Source organism: Microtus oregoni, unplaced genomic scaffold (assembly GCF_018167655.1).
Source record: "Microtus oregoni isolate MIOR12 unplaced genomic scaffold, Mior012 000004F_ref0000308, whole genome shotgun sequence".
NCBI classification, from domain to species: domain Eukaryota; kingdom Metazoa; phylum Chordata; class Mammalia; order Rodentia; family Cricetidae; genus Microtus; species Microtus oregoni.
Window position 1 is genome coordinate 11,685,330 of NW_024543063.1, and position 19,652 is coordinate 11,704,981.

The 19,652-nt window shown below is 43.7% G+C and overlaps 1 protein-coding gene across 1 annotated transcript in view; it reads right to left on the bottom strand.

Moving 5' to 3' along the window:
- Positions 1-19,652, bottom strand: part of LOC121446923 (nuclear body protein SP140-like protein) — a 61,762-nt gene that overhangs the window by 19,313 nt on the left and 22,797 nt on the right. The window contains 6 exon segments of the mRNA XM_041649824.1: positions 1,630-1,772; positions 3,910-4,014; positions 5,764-5,844; positions 7,782-7,847; positions 17,340-17,393; positions 18,119-18,346. Of these exon segments, the coding sequence (XP_041505758.1) occupies positions 1,630-1,772; positions 3,910-4,014; positions 5,764-5,844; positions 7,782-7,847; positions 17,340-17,393; positions 18,119-18,346 (677 nt within the window).

Below are 19,652 nucleotides of genomic sequence, written 5' to 3' on the forward strand. Positions count from 1 at the left end.
GACCCACGTTATCTGACTCCATTCCCCTCTCATTGCATACAACTTAGAGACAGACGCTGGCCTGTGGCAGCTGGAAAGACCTCACATCTCTCTTCCTCAGTTCCTGAGAATTTTCGCTTACAATCCTTGTTCAACCATTACACAATCTCTGTTCCCACTAGACACAATTCAGCTTGTTCCACACCAGGACTAGGCAGCCAACACACATGTGTTTCATGCATATAGGGTGTCACATGTTCTGATGAGTTTGGAGCACATAACAAAAATTTGGTTATGAGAGATAAAATAGAAAGTTTGTGGAAGATACACATTCTCTCTCTCTCTCTCTCTCTCTCTCTCTCTCTCTCTCTCTCTCCTTTTTGAGAAAGGGTTTCTCTGAGGAGGTCTGGCAACCTACTCACACTGTAGACAAGACTGTCTTTGAACTCAGAGATCCAGCTGCCTCTGCCTCAGGAGTGCTCGGATTAAAAGAGTATGCCACAACCACCAGCACAGAGAATCAATCTCACTGTTTAAGAAGGGTCTCTGTGAGGTGAGGGCCCAGTCAAGAAGGGGTGAGATATTTAAGCTAAGAATTCGAGGATAAAAACTAGCTTGTAGGATAGGGAGATGTTGATATCATGTCTATGATAGTCTATTACCTATAACATTATAGATGTGTCCTGCTTAGTTTGGTTGTCAACTTGACATACCTAAGAAGAGAAAACATCATTTGAAGAATTGTCTATCTCAGATACCTATAGGCATGTCTCTGGGGGCATTTTATTAATTGTGGATTGATGTGGCAAGTCCACTGTGGGTAATGCCATCCCTATTAACATGGGCTATGATGAATAAGAAAAGCAGTTGAACATGAGCCAAGGAGCAAGCCAGTAAATACTGTTCTTCTGTAGTTCTTCTTCAGTTCCTGCTTCCATACTTCTACCTTGTATTCCTGCCTTGCCTTCTCTCTATGATGGACTTCTGCCTATAAGCCAAATAAACTCTTTCCTTCACTATGTTGCTTTAGGTCATAGATTTTATCAGAGTAACAGCATGCAAAGTAGAACCAGGATCGGGTTAGCAGAGAGCTGACGTCTGCTTTAGCTTACATGGAGACCTGAGTTCAACCCCTTCATACCAAATAATGCTGACAATCACAATGATCATATTAAATCTGCCATTTTTAACCTCAAGGACATCACTGATTCCTTGTATACATTTCAAATTTGAGATAATTTGGATGGCACTAAGTTCCTGCACGAACATCCTGAATTGATGGTTTATATCACATAACTCATCCCCCTGCATCCACACAACTGCTTTTGGTGCAGCTGCTTGCATGTCTATCTCTAGATTCCCTTTCACTTGTCTGACAGTCAACTCTTCCTTTGGCTTCAATGCAGAAATTTCTCTGCAAGAACCCCAACCCAGAATGGCCATTTCCTCCTCAGAGATTCTGTATCTATCATTTGTCAACACCAGCAAGGTGCATCTCCCAGAAATGAGGCTATGGATGTGGGCAGCCTCTCTTCTGAGTGATAGGAAAACCTGACCTGCATGAGGATTTCCCATATCTCATAGCTATTTGATCTGTAAACAGTGCAAGAAGAAAAGGCACTGACTCCCCTCTCCCTTCCACTGCAATACCTGGATCAGGAATTTCAGGGGCCAGTTGTAGCTGCGCACACTCAATTTCCAATTCTTTGATCGTCCAAAGCCTCCCAAGATTTCAAACTCTCTAGGTGTGTACCAGTCCCCAGCTTCACTCTGTATGGACTTTATGGAGATCCCTGTAAAACCACAGTAGACTGATCATGAGTCTGCTTTGTCCCTGGAGCTCAGTTCATGGCCTCCCACCACACTAGAACTGGAGCCACCCAGACAGTGCTCAAAGTCAGTAGCCGAAGAGTCGCCCCCCTCTCTGGCTTCAGGAGTCCCAGCTCAGCCCTGGAGTTCCCTAAAGGGCTTTGTTGAAGCCTTCCATGTTTCTTTGATTTTCATGCCTGAAGAAAATGACAACCGCCACCAACAGATACCTTTTAAAAACTACTTCAGGCTCACGTAGAAAAGGACAAGGTAGTGACTGACTGCATGGGGTGCGTGGATTTCACCCTGGTGTTGATCTCTCGGGCTGGAGAAAAACCCATCCCAGGAGGCTCCCGGAAGGTGGAGGTGGGGTCCTCATCTTAGAGCTGAGGCTGCAGTTGGATTTTGCAACCCAGGAGTTCCATGACATCATTGTCTACCCAAATTAAAAAGACTATTGAACAGGTGCCCATCACTGCAGTTGGAGGTAAAAACTAGTAAACATAAGTAAATATTGTCCCATGAAAATATGGACTACCGTTAATAAAAAGATAGTCATATTTGGGGCATCTTCATTGTTATGAAAATGCAAGCAAAATCACAACACCGTTTCACATACCACCAAGATGATCGTAATAAAAAAACAAGAAATAGTAGCTATTTGTTGTAGGGAAGTTGAAGTTCTCACACACTGCTGTAACTGAAAACAGTTTAACTATTACCAAAATATTTGGTAATTCATTACTGAGTTCAACATATAATCATCAAATGACCTATCAATTCCACTTCTGTGTGTATGCCTCAAATTCAGTGTGTATACACAAATTATCAAAACAGCATTATGAGGCAGATTGAAGAATAAATGAGGAAAATATGAAATAGTCATACAATGGAATATGGCATTACTTGTGAGTTAAAACATATTTTGCATAAACTACACAGATGAGGCTTGATGTCATCATGCTAAGTGAAAGCAGGCAGTCACAGGTGACATACACTGCAGCGTGTCACTTGTATGTAGTGTGTAAGGAGGCAAATTTACAGGACAGGAATTAGCAGGGTGAATGTTCAGAAGAATTAAATGGGGATGAGTATCAACTCCTAATAGACAGGGGGGGACAAATATGTTTGCATGGTAATTTTTCTATGTACCAAAGAATAAACCCCCATTGATCATGGACTCTAAGTGCTGAATTATATGGTATATGAATTATAACTCAGTACAGCTGTAAAAATTGGGACAATGTATTTCTGTCAACTGCCATCCACAGGTTCATAATAAAAGAGATCTGAGGTGAAGTCCATCATAGTAGGTTTTGGCTGAGGGGGGGGGGATTTTTGTGGATTTTGTTTTTGTTTTTTGCAAACCAGAATTTGTTTTACCAATAATATAAGTTATTCCTCATGGATATACCGTGGATCAGGCTTTATATTGTTGTCCTCTATTTAACAACGAGAAATTTCATGCCCAGAAAGCCCCGCCCATACAACAAAAAGAGACCTCTTCTCTTGGCAAAGCTGAGTCTGGAACTTGGGTTCTCTGATTCTCAATCCTGTGATGCTCTCACCATGACAAGTGCCCTGCCCTGGTGCTACTGACACAGGGATGTGCAGGCAGAGGCTGAGGGTCCCTCCCCATTTATGCCTGACTGAAGGAAAATATGCAGTAATTTCCATCTCTGGAGGGAAGTTTCTCTGGTTCTCTGGGCATCTCATGGCTCCATCTATGTTACTGTGAGCATCTACTAGGCATGGTTTCTTCAAGCGTTAGGATTCCTCCTGTTTTCAAGGCACCTCCCCCAGTTCCTTAAGTAATTCCCTTATTGCTTGTGATGTTTTTATTTAGCAGTTGTGAATTAAAACCCACGCTACCGGGGGCTGGAGAGATGGCTCAGAGGTTAAGAGCACTGACTGCTCTTCCAGAGGTCCTGAGTTCAATTCCCAGCAACCACATGGTGGCTCACAGCCATCTATAATGAGATCTGGTGCCCTCTTCTGGCATGTAAGCATACATGGAAGGAATGGTGTATACATAATAAATAAATAAATCTTTAAAAAAAAAAGAAAGAAAGAAAAGAAATATTTATAAAAAAAAAATAAAATAAAACCCACGCTACCTACCTTGCCTGAATCTATTCTTGTGTAATGTTCCCTTCACGTCACCACATGTCACAGGAAGCAGCTCAGCACTGAAATCTGCATTTTCATTTCTGCGCCTTCTTGGAACTGAAAAAGAAGATTTCTTCTTTTGTCTCACTTTGGAGGTGCACATGCTCCCTCTTCCTTTAACACTTTGATCCTCAGATCTCTAACTTCTAAGTCTTTCTTGCAAATGGCATATTGGCTACGTAATGACAAATATTTTACCCCTAATTGATTAAAAAAAAAAAAGGTTTAGCAGAATCTTTTGGCTTTGATAAACTGTACCGATTCTTACTCCAGTGACCACACTGATTGCTACATGGCCATGAATCAGGCGCTGTCTGACTGTTCTATTGTACTAATGATGGTAGGCAGAGATGGTCCTCTTATCTCCCCCCCATTTGAGCTCTGACTGGGCTAGCAGGGAGAGATGATGGGCAACCTAGCAGAGTTGGGTGGAATTATTCCTCTTTCTGTCTGCTCTGCTCCATCTCTCCTTCACAAAAGCATTTTCTGTCTGTAACTGAGAGAGAATCCCAGAAATTTGTAGAATAATCTGAAAGCTCTTATGTAGAGCAGAGCTACAACTCCGTAGACATAGAGATGAAAATTCCTCAAACAAATTTCTGGGAGATGAGAAGCTGTTTGCCCTGATGTGCAGAGACCGTGATGAGGGAAGGGAGCACTGTCTGTGATGCTAATACTATTTGAGGAGTAACTGATCAAGACTACAATGGACATCGGATGGTTGACATAAATCACCCTCCTCTTTACAAATGGAGAAACTGAGGAAATAAGAGCCCAGGGATAGGCCGAAGTCCATGTAGTCACAGAAGAGAAGGCTTGGACCCAGGTCTCTCCCACCACTCTGGGCCACCTTGATGTGCATTCACTGGTGGGTGATACCCGTGTATGGCAGAGATTGTCTCCACTCTTCCCGGTGAATGGAGGCAACATTACAGTGGCCCAGAGCTCTAGGTCTTGTTTCAGCTGCATCATCAAGATTCTAGTTTCTCAGAGACAGTGAATAAACAGGCAATGTCTCCGTGGTTAATTCAGCTCACAAAGCTGTCATGGAAACTGATGCTCTTGCTTCCTCTCTGTAGATGGTGGGGGCACCAGCAGCAGAAGGGCTTCCACTCAGGAACAACTTTCCAAGGGGTCTCCTTCCTCCCCCTCCTTCTGACAGCCCACACCCATAGCCCACTGAGAAGAATTATCCCTGCAGCCATTCATCCTCCATTCCAGCTCTAGGGATTGGGAAGTTACAGGGCCTGCTCAAGGTAAGAAAGAACTCACCGAAAGGGAGGAGGAAAAGGACTATGAGAGAGTACATTTGCTTTCTGCTTATAATTCACCAAGTCTAGACATTTTAATAGCCAATGTGTAAACAAAAAGCATTTTCATAAAAATCAGGTTCAGCAGGGCGGTGGTGGCACACGCCTTTAATTCCAGGACTTGGGAAGCAGAGGCAGGCGGATCTCTGTGAGTTAGAGACCAGCCTGGTCAACAAGAGCTAGTTCCAGGACAGGCTCCAAAACAACAGAAAAACCCAGTCTCGAAAAACCAAAAATAAATAAATAAATAAATAAATAAATAAATAAATAAATATCAGGTTCAACTCAAAGGTAAGGAAGAAATTAGGACACACAAGATTGATGATATAAATACAGTTCATATTCTTGCTCCAAACACCTTTGCTTTTAGATTTTACTGCTCTCAAATTGATAGATAAGTCTGAGTAGGAAATTTTAAGGCTTTAGAAACCTTAAAACTTTAACAAAATCTGTGTGTACTTGGGGTGAAGGGAAAGACCCACAGAGGCCATCTTACCCCTGGTCTTGGCGGAACGGCCTGGATTCTTTTCTGTTTTCTTTCTCCTGACAGCCGCCTGGCGACGAACTCTGCTGACATCTAGGAGAGACACAGGCAAATGCAGATTGATCCAAACAACAGCTGATAATGGGAAGGAACAAGGGAGCCTCTTTGTTACGTCAGAGTACCTTCTGCACACACTGCTGATGAGAGCTCCTGACAAGGAGCAGTGTCCAAGCAGGCAGAAGGCTAAGTTAAAGCCTGTGAAGGATTCTGTTGTATTAACACTTTAGAAAGGGCTGTCTACATAGAGGCTTGAATGAAAATGTGGTTTCCAAAATATGTGTTCGAAAAATAAACACAGCCATCATTTCTCCTTTCTAAGCAAAAAATATACATATCAATCAATAGCACAGCTGGGTCATTGTCAAGAGTGTATGATTCTTAGTTTGGTGAAATTAATATTGAGTGGGATTCCAAAGCCTGCTTCATGGATCTGATGCAAAATTGATAATCATTTAAAAAAAGACATTTAGCTTTTGTCCAAGAAAAAGAAATCCCTTAGACTGTTACTAAAATCAGATGGTAGGGTGCTGTTTGTAAATATATACAAGTTATAGGAATAACATTGTAGGAAACATCACCATGTAGATACTTCTGTGATTAACCTGTTCAAAAACCTTCTAAGATTGATATCTCTCTCTCTCTCTCTCTCTCTCTCTCTCTTTGCATATAAATGTTTACATGTTGTGGTCCTTTGTGTGCCCACAAGCAGGTGTGCCTGAATGTGTATGAAGGCCAGATACCAAAGTCGAGCGTCTTTGTCAGTGGCTCTCCACCTTAACTGTTGACAAGGTCCGACACCAAAACCAGAACTCAGCAATTTAGCCACCTGAGCTTGCTGTTTAGCAAACCTGATGGATTTACCAGTGAAGAACTGCGGATGTGTAATCATGTCCAGTTTTTTATGTGGGTGCTAGGGATCCAAATTCAGGGCCTCAGACTTGTGTAGCAAGCACTTTACCACTGAGCATCTCACCAGCCCTTCAATGAACATTTGCGAAAATGGAATGTCGATTATCTTTCTATTTCTAAGTACATTTCTCTCTCTCTCTCTAGACAGATACATAGTTACATTAAAAGGCAGGAATTTATAAACAAAATGAATGGTTTCATGCTGTGGTACATTATTTTAAGATGTGTTACGTTAGTTTATGCTGTAGAACATTTGTTTTAATGATGCAAAGATGTGCTGCATTCTTTTATCTTGCATTTGTTTAACTCTGTGAAGCTGTGTTACTTTCCTTGTCTAAAACAGCTGATTGGTCTAATACAGAGCTGAACAGCCCATAGCAAGGCAGGAGGATGGATAGGTGGAGCACATACACACATTTACACATATACAACTGCAACCTGTTTGCTTCATTCAACCTTCTTTGAAACATTTTTTTCAAACCAACAAAAATTTCATACTGAGGATGACAGCACCTCCCTTTCAACTCTGAACCACTTACTGTTGGATGACCATATGTATGAGAAACTAACCATTTGTAAAAGACATTATAATATCACGACTCTTTGTTACAACCTCTTAACCCATGTCTGAGAGAACCTACATAAACCTTGCGTGGGAGGGTGGAGGTTGCTCAGGGGCTAAGAGCACCAGTGAGCAAACATAAGGACCTGAGTTCAGATACCAGCATCAACATAAAAAATATGTATGTGTGCACCTATAATGCTAGTATTAAGGGACTAGAGACAAGAAGCTCACTGGGGTTTACTGCCTGACAACCACCAAAGGAATAAAACAGAGAGAGAGAGCAGGACATTCAACATCCTCCTCAGGCCTATACTTGTGGGTGCAAGTATGTGTGCCCATATGCACAAGTGTGAATACAACACACATACACACACACACACACACACACACACACACACACACTATTAAGGCTCAGAAATTCACAGGCCTCCAAGCATGCAACAGGCAACACCTTAAAAAACTCAACAGCTGTAACTCTGTCCAGCTGCTTGCTTACTATTTGGCAGTACAGCTTGTGGCCTTCTCCGTTTTATTCTTGACCAGTTGTGGCCTTTCTTCTTTCCTACAAAACAAAAATAATAAAATCAATTTTTCAGGGATATAGATGTAATTCTCTTAGCCTTATATGTCAGACATATTCAGATACTGTTTTCAAACTTCAGATCCTAGAAATGAGGAAGAATTCTAACAACAGTTTAGTCACGTGAGGGTTTGTCGGGGTCCAGTCTCAACGAAATTCAGAGGTAGAAGCACAAAGATTAGAATTATTGAGCAATGGGAACAGAGATATGAAAGAAATAAAAGGCAGAAACACAGAACAGCATCGGGAGGGAAACTCAGTGTGTGCTGAATTTATTTATTTTCTGCATGCTTATACACTTCACTCCAAAAGCGGAGGGAGAAGGCCACAGACCTCATTAACATGACATAAGGAATGAACAAGTATCCAGTGGCTGTGATTGGTGAGTTTTTTCTCTTTTTGTCAGCTTAACTGTTTCTCTGAAACCAAGGACTTGACCGTTGATCTCCCAGCAACCCTATGGTATTCCTAGAAACGGTGAGGGGGGGATGCCCCCAACCACAGCCTTCAAGACTACGGTTGAGCCCTTCACTGACATTCATCTCTGGTTATTCCCCATGGCTAAGGACTGAGATTTGACTACTTGCCACTCTGACTTTTGCCCTCGTCTCTCAGATTGTTGTCCTCTCTCGGGCCACTCAGAGTGGTCCTATCCAGTCCTCAATTCCTGATTGACTTCGACTTAGCCCTCGACCCTCGCTTTATCCCAAAGATGTTCATGATTGCCATTGGGTCCTCGCCTTTCTCACATTTTTAGCCATGGGAAAGGAACCCTCAAAAACTATCAGTCCACCCTCCTCCCTGGGATGTCCTTTAGAGACCCTAAATCCTCAAAGCTTAATGCCTTACTTACAGATTCCCAAGCTTATCCGCCTTTATACTAAGAAATGCCCTAAGAACACCTAAGATAATAACCTAAAGTGGCCACCTAACGGCACCTTAGATCCCGATATTCTGACGGTGCTTTCTAACTTTTGTCAGTGCACAGGCAGATGGAAAGAGTTATCTTATATCCAAGTCTTTTCCTATCTAAGTTCTAAGCTCTCTGTCCTTGCAAGATGTTCACCTGCTCACATGTTCCTGACTATGCCAACTAAGCCAATAGGAACATCCGCTTCTTCTCTGGACCCTGTTAATGAAACCCTACTCTTCAAACCTCAGCCGACAGCTACTTCTACCTCTCCAGTTCTCTCACCCCCCCCTCCCCCACCCACCAACTGCTCCGTTAGCCCCTCTGGATCCTTCCTCCTTTCTAGTGCCATGCTGCGGCAGCCGCCTGACTCCCTTTTACCCCTCTTTCATGCACACACATGCTGCTAAGGAACCTGACCCTGACCAAACCAAGTCAGCAGCAGTTGTGAGAGATAGCCAGTGTGGATAAAATGGTCAAGGTACACTTTTGTTTCTCATGCTCAGAACTCTCTCACACAGAACAAAAAACTGTGTCCTTACACATCTAATCCCACCTCTTTCATAAAACAACTCCGATAGATTACCCAATCTTATAGTCTCACCTTTCATGATATTTTTATCATCCTAACTGACAACCTACTTCCTGAGGAGCACAGGCAAGTTTGGGAGCCCGAGTACATGCAGATGAGGTTCACCAGACTAATGCAGCACATCGCCCTGGGGCAGAAGCGGTCCCTGAGTGGGATCCACACTGGGATTATAACACCCCAGGTGCTATTTTAGCTAGAGACCAGTTTACGACTTGCCTCCTGGTGCATATTCTTAAGGCTGCCCTCAAGCCAGTAAACTCTGATAAACTCTTAGATGTTGTTCAGGATCCAAATGAAAATCCATCTGCATTCTTAGAACTTGTCACAAAGGTTCTCTTGCAGTACACTAATTTAGATCCAGAGATCTAAATTTTGACCTCTGGGGAGGGCAAACAGCTCCTCATGACCCATTTCTTTTCCCAGAGCTTCCTCAACATTAGGTCTAAACTTAAGTGTTTGGAGAAAGGCCCCTTGATATCCCACAGGCAGAAGTTTTAGGGATGGCTTTTAAGGTGTACCATGGAAGGCATGATAGGAACCATAGACAGAAATGTCAAATGCTGGCCAAGGCCATTCCACCGGCTTAGGCAACTGACAACCCTGTCCATGTCACTCCCTTGTGCCCTGGGGCCCATGTTTCAAATGTGGTAAAACTGAATATTGGGCCTGGGAATGCTCTAATCCTCATATTGGTCCAACAATACTGGGTCCAAAGTGCCACAGTGAAGAGCATTTGGTGATCGTGTCTCGTGCACATTGTGGCATGGAGACATCAGACTCAGACAACTCCCAAATCAACCTTCTAGGTCTAGCCATGGACGACTGAGGTTGCCCAGGCTCCTTTGACCTGACCACAACTGTCATCTGTAATAGGGAGCCATGGGTAAATATCATAGTATCTCCCTTCTCTTGGACACCAGAGCCACATACTTAGTATGGAGAGAGTTTGGGGGACCTACATCTCCTTCTAGTTTCCCTATTCTTGAGGCAGGGGGGCAGCATTACCTACCTCATCAGATCCCACCACACAATTGTATTTTCGGGGGTATTCCTCTCACTCATTCATTTTTAGTCATGCCAACTTCCCTGTACCTCTTATGGGAGGAGATTTTTTAGCTGAAGTGGGAGCTTCTATTTTGTTTGCTCCTTCCGGTCACCTCACCCCAGGCCCTCCAACAGCTCCTCTCTGCCTCCTCCTAGCCTTCCAACCTCCCAGCTTCAATGTGTCTTTTCCTCTCTGGTGGATCCCCAAGTCTAAGACAACCAAAACCCCTCTGTTACTAGACACCATTCCCCTATTGTCACCCAATTACAGGATCCTACCAGGTACTTTACCCAAGCTCAGTACCCACTCCTACTCCAGAGTCTTAGGAGACTTAAACCTATTATCTTTGACCTTCTAAGAAATAAGCTACTTCGCCCCACCTCTTCTCCTTTTTACACTCCTATACTTGCAATTAAAAAGCCTAACAGAGCCTATAGCCTGGTTCAAAACCTCCAGCTCATTAATTCTGCAGTGGTCCCACTTTATCCTGTAGTACCTAATCCTTACACACTTCTTCCCACTATTCCTCCAGGAACCTCCCACTTCTCAGTTCTGGATCTCAAGGATGCCTTTTTCTCTATTCCTCTCAGCTCTCAATCTCAAGATATCTTTGCCTTCACCTGGAATGACCCTAACACTCAATTCTCCACACAGCTTACCTGGACTGTCCTTCCCCAGGGATTCCAAGACAGCCCATACCTGTCAGGCTTTAGCTTCTGATCTACTCTCACTGTCCCTCCCTAAGTCTAAACTCATATTGTATGTAGATGATAATTTACTTTGCAGTCCATCCCTAGAGATCAGCAAAACTGATACCTCTGCTCTTTTAAATTTCCTGTCCAAAAGGGGCTATAGAATCTCACCTTCTAAGGTCCAACTGTCTACCTCTCTGGTCATTTACTTGGCATTAACTATTATTACCCCAACCCAAGAAGCTATTACCTTAGACAGGAAAAAACTAATCAAGTTTTTTCTTGCAGTACCTTCTACAAAAGAGGAGATTTTATTGTTCCTAGGAACAGCTGGCTTCTTGTATTCCTGGATCCCCTCTTTTTCTCTTCTTGCCCACCTCTTATACAAAGTTGCTCTCGGTTCTATGCATGAGCTCCTCCCCCATCCCATTACTAAGCCCTTCCAGAGGTTTCAACAGGCCCTTATCCAGGCTCCAACTCTCCGTCTCTCAGAGCTAACTCCTTCTTTCTCTCTCTATGTAACAGAAAAGGAGGGATATGCCTTTGGGGTTCCTATGGCATCAGTCGGGACCTTCCCTTGCACCTGTAGCATACCTGCTAAAGAAGCTGGACCTTACCACTGGGGGCTGGGCACCCTGCATATGTGCTTTTGTGGCCGCTGATCTCACTAACCTTTGGGTCACCCATCACTGTCTTCTCCCACCATAACCTGTCCCATTCCTTAATTTACAAAGGCTTACAAACTTTACCTCCTTCCCGAGTGCTTTCCCTCCAGGTGGTACTAGTGGAAGATGACACACTCGCTTTCCAATGCTTCCCACCCCTTAATATCTCAAATCTCCTACCTCAACCTAATATTCCCCATCTCACTCTTGCATAGAAACCTTAGAGGAACTACTGCCCCACCCCTCACATATACACGAAGGCACATTGGCCCAGGCCACTTATACCTGGTACACAGATGGCAGCTCCTTTTTATACAAGAGGATCTGTAGAGCAGGTTATGCCACAGTGTCAGATACTGGGGTGGTGGAGGCACAGGCACTCCCTGCCCGTACCACTAACCAGCAGACTGAATTAATAGCCCTCACCAGTGCCTTCCAGTTGGCATAGGGACAATCCTTAAAGGTTACAGACTCCAAATATGCCTCTCATATTCTCCTGTCCCACACAGCTATCTGAAAGGAGAATGGGCTTCTTACAATGAAAGGAGGATCCATAACTAACTCAGGCCACATTATGGACATGTTAAAGGCCTCCCATCTCCCCAAAGCTATAGGAATTATTCACTGTCGGTCTCATCAGACCAACAGCTCCATTATTTCTAAGGGAAATAACCAAGCTGACCAAGCAGCCAGGGCATCAGCACTCCGGGGCCCAAACTTACTTCAATCACTTCTGGGGGTTCATACAGCACAACCCACATTCTCATAGACACCCCCTGACACTCAACAAATTCTGTCCTACCTACATCAGCTCTTTCATCCTAATAGCCAGGCTCTGTCTCACCTTGTCAAGGCTCACCTCCAAACCACCCCTGAGAACTTAAGAGTTCTTAGAAAATATCACTGCATCTTGTAAAATCTGTCAAAAGTCAGATCCCAAGTCCAAATCCCGTAGCTTCCCTTTAACCACCGACCAGGCCAGCGGCTCCCTTCCAGGAACTGACTGGCAGCTTGATTTTATTCATATGGTCACAGTCAGAGGGGTTAAATATCTTTTGGTTTTGGTAGATACAATGTCTGGATGGATTGAAGTGTTTCCCACCACTAACAAGCGGGCCCGGACAATTTCTGATGTCCTTCTCTGGGAAATTATCCCCTGGCTTGGAATTCTAACCTCTCTTCAGTCAGACAATGGCCCAGATCCCTCAAACTTTGTCTAAGGCTCTTAACATTCCCTGACATTTTCATATCCCATACCATCCTCAGACCTCAAGGAAGGTAGAATGAACTAACCGTTTCTTTAAAAATACTCTTGTTAAGATGTCACAGGAATGTCACCTTGACTGGGTAAAGCTTTTGCCTCTGGCTCTCTTTGGGCTCTCGGCCCTCCCCAAAAGACCCCTTTCCATCTCACCCTTTGAACTCACGTATGGGTGGCTGGTTTTGACTCCCACCTCTCACCTAAACCCTCACACCATCTCTGATTACCTGCTTACCCTATTGTTCCCCCTTATGGGATTTTACTGACTACTCAAAACTTCAACCATGCACCAAGCCCTGCCCGCCTCCAATTAAAATCGGGGACCAGCTCCTTTTCTCTCACCTAGACCAACGCCTCTCATGCCTTTCTCCTAAATGGCAGGGCCTCTTTAAAGTAATTCTTGTGACTTCCACAGCTGCCAAGCTCAAGGACCTCCTCCTTCAATGGATTCACCAGTCTCACCTCAAACCTTTTCTTCTTCCAGCTCAAGACACCCTCTCCTCCTATATGGTAACTCAAACAGGGCCCTGTTCCCTTAAGTCCCAGAGGACGCCAAGATCAGTTGCTTTGTCTCCAGTTCCAGAAGAATAAAGTCTCCCTCCCGTACTTAACTCTCCTGTACCAGGAACCCTATGTGTTCTCCTTTCTGATTACCCCTTTATTCTTCTTTCTCCTGTCTGCTTTACCAGTTTCTCTGTATCTCCAATGCCATACTTAAATTTCCAGTTAACTATTCAGCTGTTGTTACAGGGACTATCATTAAATAGTTGGAAGTGCATCATGGTCCCCAGACTATTATTGTTTCTTACCATTTGGACATTTGCACCCCAAATTCCAAGGGAGACTCACAAAATATTTTTGACATAATAGGTTTATCACTGACTACAGCAGTGTTTCCTGGATATTAAGGTATTACCATGATGGTAAAAGAAACAAGTGCCTTAAGATTTGCTTCAGGCAAAATATTAAAAGGTCTAATAATTCCCCTTTCTTCCCTTCCCTCCTCTCTCACTATACAACTATCAATAATTTTCTATTCCAACACGATACTATCATAACCATGAGTTTTTAAAGTGTCTAAAATTTATCTTTTTATAAATTTCAACATGTCATAAGCTCCAGAGAGCTAAATTGGACCCACCGGAACAGACCAGACTGGCCCAGGGTAAGTATCATTTAACTCTTCCCTGGTCATCCAGAATAAGAATCATTTAATTCTTCTCTGGTCTTGGGACCCCTGGGAAACTCCCTCCTCCATTTCAGGAGCCCTGGGGAACCCCACTCTATCCTCCATCTTGGGGCCCTCCTCCCTCAGTCACCAGGATCAAATTTTTTCTAAACATAATATTCTACCTTGCCAGCATCTTGTCAGGTCCAAACTGCCAGACCGACAGTTACACAAAGCCTGGAAAACACAAAAGTAACCAGCTACCCCAAGACGCGGCCAAGCACCCCAATTCTCTGGCACTCACCAGCCATCAGGAAGTAGCTCTCTAGAGATCCAACACCCTATTTCCACACATCGGCTACCCCTAGCCCCCCCCACACAAATTTTTATAATAAACAAAAGGGTGAAATGTTATCATTTCTACCACCCAGCAGTTTGACAAAATGTCTAGCCACCCCAAGTGCTGGCACTTCCAGGTTCCCTGGCCGTGCATGTGCCATCAAGAGCTCAGGCAACTTACATAGCCACCCAGGGCCCTCAAGCCCTACGTGACCTATGTGTAACGTGGTCACATGATTTATTCATGATGCATATGTAAGCCCCTGTGCACATGTGCTAGGCAGCCTTTAACTGTCCTACACGCATGCCCAACTCTCTCTTCCTGCACCAACTTCCTCAGGCCTGTGCACGTGTCTTTCTCTCTCTCAATAAACTCTTAAAGTGGGTTTTGTGGTCTGTCTCATGATCTGTTCTCGGTCGCACCCAGTAGTTTCAGAATGTCTTGTTTAGAGGTGCCCAGCTATTATAAACGTGTCTTTTTAGGGACGTGTTTTCTTAGGACCTGGGTGAAGGGCAGGCATTCACATATCTTCCCCTTACAGAAACAGAGAGTTTCACTTTAGAGATGTCAGAGACAATCAGAAATTATACTTTATCAACTTTGTTAAATGTCACAGGGAAAAGGTCACATTTGCCACCGTTGCCTTATAAGACAGGGACTTTCAGCACGCCATGCTCTTTGTTTCCACATAGACCTGTGTGTGCGGCATCTACATGGCCTGCTTCGGATCACAGTCCTTGTGGATCTTGGCAGAGGGACAATAAGATTTCTACCCTGTAAGAATATGAAAGCCCGGGGCCTCAGAGAGGCTTCTGCAAGGATGCTCCTAACAGCCTCTTCATAATATCCCAAGCGGGAAATGCCAAAGAAAACACACAAACAAATTTGGGCTATTCAGACAATGTATATACTCATTAGCAATAAAAAGAAGCCAACTGGCACTGCATTCCTCACTGTGAGTTAATTGCAAAGTCATTCTGTGGAGGGATGGAAACTTCACAGCAAAGAACATGCTGGGAAATCCTACTTATACAGCACTTACAAATCAACCTAAATTATCTTTGAAAAAAAGGGGCTGCCTTGATGGGTAGTGGGCAGAAAGGACACAGAGAACCTTCGCAGGCTCCTGTTTGAGTTCTGTGTCTCCATAAGACTTTTTAAAAGTAATTTATTTCACTTTATTTTATGTGCATTGGTGCGAAGGTGTTAGGTCCCCTGAAACCGGAGCTACAGACAGGTGTGAACTGCCATGTGGGTGTTTGGAACTGAATTTGGGTCCTTTGGAAGAGCAGCCAGTGCTCTTAACCACTGAGCCTTCTCTCCAGCCCCTCCACAAGGTTTTTATTGTAAAAATAATGCAGTTAGCAGGATTCATCAAAGGGTGCTCTTAGGATTTGGGCCTTTCCCAATAAATTTTATCTTAAATAAGAACTGCAAAGGACATTGAGCCCTAGTTAATGACCATGTGATCAAATATCAAGAGGATATAAACTGAATGAATGTAGGTTTTCTCCAGAGTGCTTGCCACTTCCTCCTGAGTCTTTGAATTCACTGCTTGGGGCATTCTAAGACTTTTCTTATTTGAGTAATTTGAAATTACTCCTCAAGGGCCCAGCAACTGAGTGAGGCTTTTCCCTAATATTAATATTGAGGAGGCAGAGGCAAGCAGATCTCTATGAGTTCAAGGCCAACATGATCTGTCTATACAGCAGGCTCTAGACCAGCCAGAGCCATACAGTGAAACCATGTCAAAAAAAAAAAAAAAGACAAATGGCAAGCAAATTCTTCAGTCTCTCCTCATTGCCTAATTTCAATACTACTTCTGAATATTTAGGGATATGGTAGGGTTATATCCAACTATCAGCAAACTTATTCATTGCTTACCAATGGGGTGCATCCTGAGAAATGTGTTGTTAGAATCTTCTCACTGTGAGACCATCAATGTACTTACAGACTAAGTCAGCTGCAACCCTACACAGTAATGCCATCTTATGAGACCGCTCTCATACATGTGGTCTGTCACTGTCATGAAGACTATTACATAATTCCTCACTATTCCAAAATATGTACGACTCTTTACTTCTCTGAGAACAAATTACCAAACATTTAATAGCTTTAAACATCACGAGTTTATTTCACAATTATGTCAGTTCTATATCTGATGTGTATCTCACCAGTCTCAAGTCTAGGTGTCCACAGCCCTTCATCTGTTCCTCGAGAAGAGCCAATTCCCTTGCCTTTTCCAGGTCTTCAAGGTCACCCAAGTTCCTTGGTCCCTTCCTGCATCCTCAGACCCAACAGTCTTGAATCCTTCTGGCGACTCCTCCACAGTCATTTCCTCTCTCTGTATCTAAGAAAGACTTCTCATTTTTTTTGTTTGTTTGTTTTGTTTTTTCAGACAGGGCTTCTTTGTGTAACCTTGGCTGTCCTGGAACTTGCGCTGTAGACCAGACTGGCTTCAAACTCCCAGAGATCTGCCTGCCTCTGCCTCTTGAATTCTGGAACTAAAGGCATGCACCACCACCACCTAAAAAAAGTTCCCCAATTCTTCAGACCCATAAAATCAGAGTGGCCACCCCTACACCAACAGTCAGACAATGCCCCGACCAATCAAGGCCTTATCTTAATCGTTTGTGTAGAAGGTCTTTGTCATTAGGAATACAGGTTCTAAGGGCAAGGAGGAACTCAGGGGAGGTCACCAAAGTCTACCCCATTGTCACACACAAAAGCAATAATAATTCTAGGAGTAAATAACTTATCAATAACACCAAAAGCACATAAACTCTCATACGTTTCCTTACTTCTCTTCCCCCTGGATTTTCTTACAGTGGTGTTGTTTCCAGTCTCCACGGTATCTAGAAAACAATAAATGGCAATGAGGTAAGAACTATTGAAGCGAAATTACAAATCTTAGGACACTGCAAAGGCCTTGCTTACATCAGTGTTCAAACCGTCATTCCTTTCCTCCTTCTAGAAGAACCCAAGGCTGCTGAACTGAGAACTAGGAATCCAGGGAGGGCACTGGTCATTTTTGACCTCACACCCCCAATGGGACATTTTAAATCTTTACATATTTTTTTTGCACAAATAAAATACTAATTTTGTGGGAAAATTTCTAGGCAAGCCCTGATTAGTTCATTTGACATTTGAGGAGTCTGGTTGGAAATGCACACTGGGTTGAGAAGAGTTGGCCTGAACTCTTTTCCTCCTCACCAGCAGCGGGCTCATACTAGATCGGGTCCTTCCTAAGGCCCTGACAAAGCAACTTTACTGTCCAGCTGCAGACGTTTACCTGCTGTCTTGGGTGACAGGGAAGAATGGGAGCAATTCAGTTCACCAAGGTAGCACACAAGGTAAGTACCAGTTTTAAGAATGCATTGCTTCTACTTCATCCACATGGGATCAACCTCCTCCATCCTCTCCAATGCAGCTCTGCAAAGGGTTCCTGATTCTCTCCAGCTCCAAGTGGGCAAATGCAAAGAACTGGATTCAGGGATGGACTGGACCACAAGCTGGATGCTATGGCACTCACTGAGCCATGCCTAACCCACAACCTTGTGCAGCCTTGTCTATTAGTTACCTGTTTGGCTGCTTCTCATCCTTGCTTCCGGGTCCTCTGGCACGAATGCGGGGGAACACATGACACAGGAACACATCTCATTTTCACTTGTGGATGGCTCTGCTCCTGTGTCAAAATTGTGGGTATCAGTTTGTTTGTTGTTCAATTTTGCAATACTGGGTACCAAACTCAGGGCCTCACCCATTCTAGGCAAGCAGTCTACTATTGGGCTATACCCTCCCATGTTTTCTTTGTGTTCACTGTTAGACAGGGTGCCAACTAATTTTCCTGGATGGCTTTAAACTCACTCTAGCCCAAACTAGCCTTGAACTGGGGTCTTCTACTGTCATCCAGAGCATCTGACACATGGCCATTTCATATCTTAACTGAACCACCGCCTTTTCTTATTCCTCCAAAAATATTTTTACATTCTCCTTTAGTCTGACTTTCAGTTCCTCTTTTTTGTTTTTTCCTCTTCTGTCTTGCCCCCTTTATCAGAACGGCATCTGTGTGATTATTTTAGGGTACAGTCGCCTTCTCTGTCATGGAACAGCAGGCTTGAAGCAAGCTCTCTAGCCCCTTTCGTTCTTCACCCGGTGAGTAAGCATTCTGGCTAGTAACCCTAACTAAAGCATTGCTGTCCGTGGATCCTGAGACAGAGACAGATAAGAACTCTCTGACTGCACAGCAACGTAGATTCTGAACGAAGGAAGGAGCTATTTTCTGGGGAAACAAACAAACAATCAAATAAAAAACAACAAAAACTCAAAAACAAACAAAACCTGCTGCAGCAGTCACACCCAGGATCCAATGGAGCTATCTCTGTCCACAACACACATTATTTTTCATTTTTCCACCTTTAATTTGCTACGTGTAGTTGTAAGGAGATTTTCAAAATTCTTATCTTCTGTGATGAAAAATAAATCTGTTATTTGAAAATAGTAAAGGATAACTTTTGCTAGTTTTACCAGTTTCAAACCCATCCCAAATTGGCCAATGACTACCTAATCACTAAAGATGCATGTGAAATCCAGCCAATCAGCAGCAGTCACCCTCCAAACGCTGGGTTGGTGCCTCCCTAGCAGCCTATGCTAAGCACTTCTGCTTTGTAGAGTCTAAGCCCCTGAGCTACCTTCTTCTTTAAGCTCCAGGTGAACCTAGCTGTGGCCTAGGAGCCATGTGCTTTGAACACAATCTTTCTTCCCACTCCTGTCAGGGCCTTCACTTAGCAAGCTTTCCATTTCAGACATGGGACTGATTATCTCACTTCTAAGTATGGTGTTCCCGCCAAGATTCTCTGAAGACTTTCTGGGAGTGCCTGCAAGTGTAAATTCTTGACCTCTTCTACACAGCTCGGGTGCAATGTTCGTAAACTACTGTCAACTGACTTGGTTTCAACAGCAACTTGTTTCGTTATGCTATTTCTGAGTTAGGTTAGGTAAAGATGCATATGCAATTTGATGTAAAGAAATTGCTCTCCAGGAGGCATCAAGATCATGATGGGGAAACCCACAGAGACAGCTGGCATGAGCTTGTGGGAGCTCAGAGACTGGAC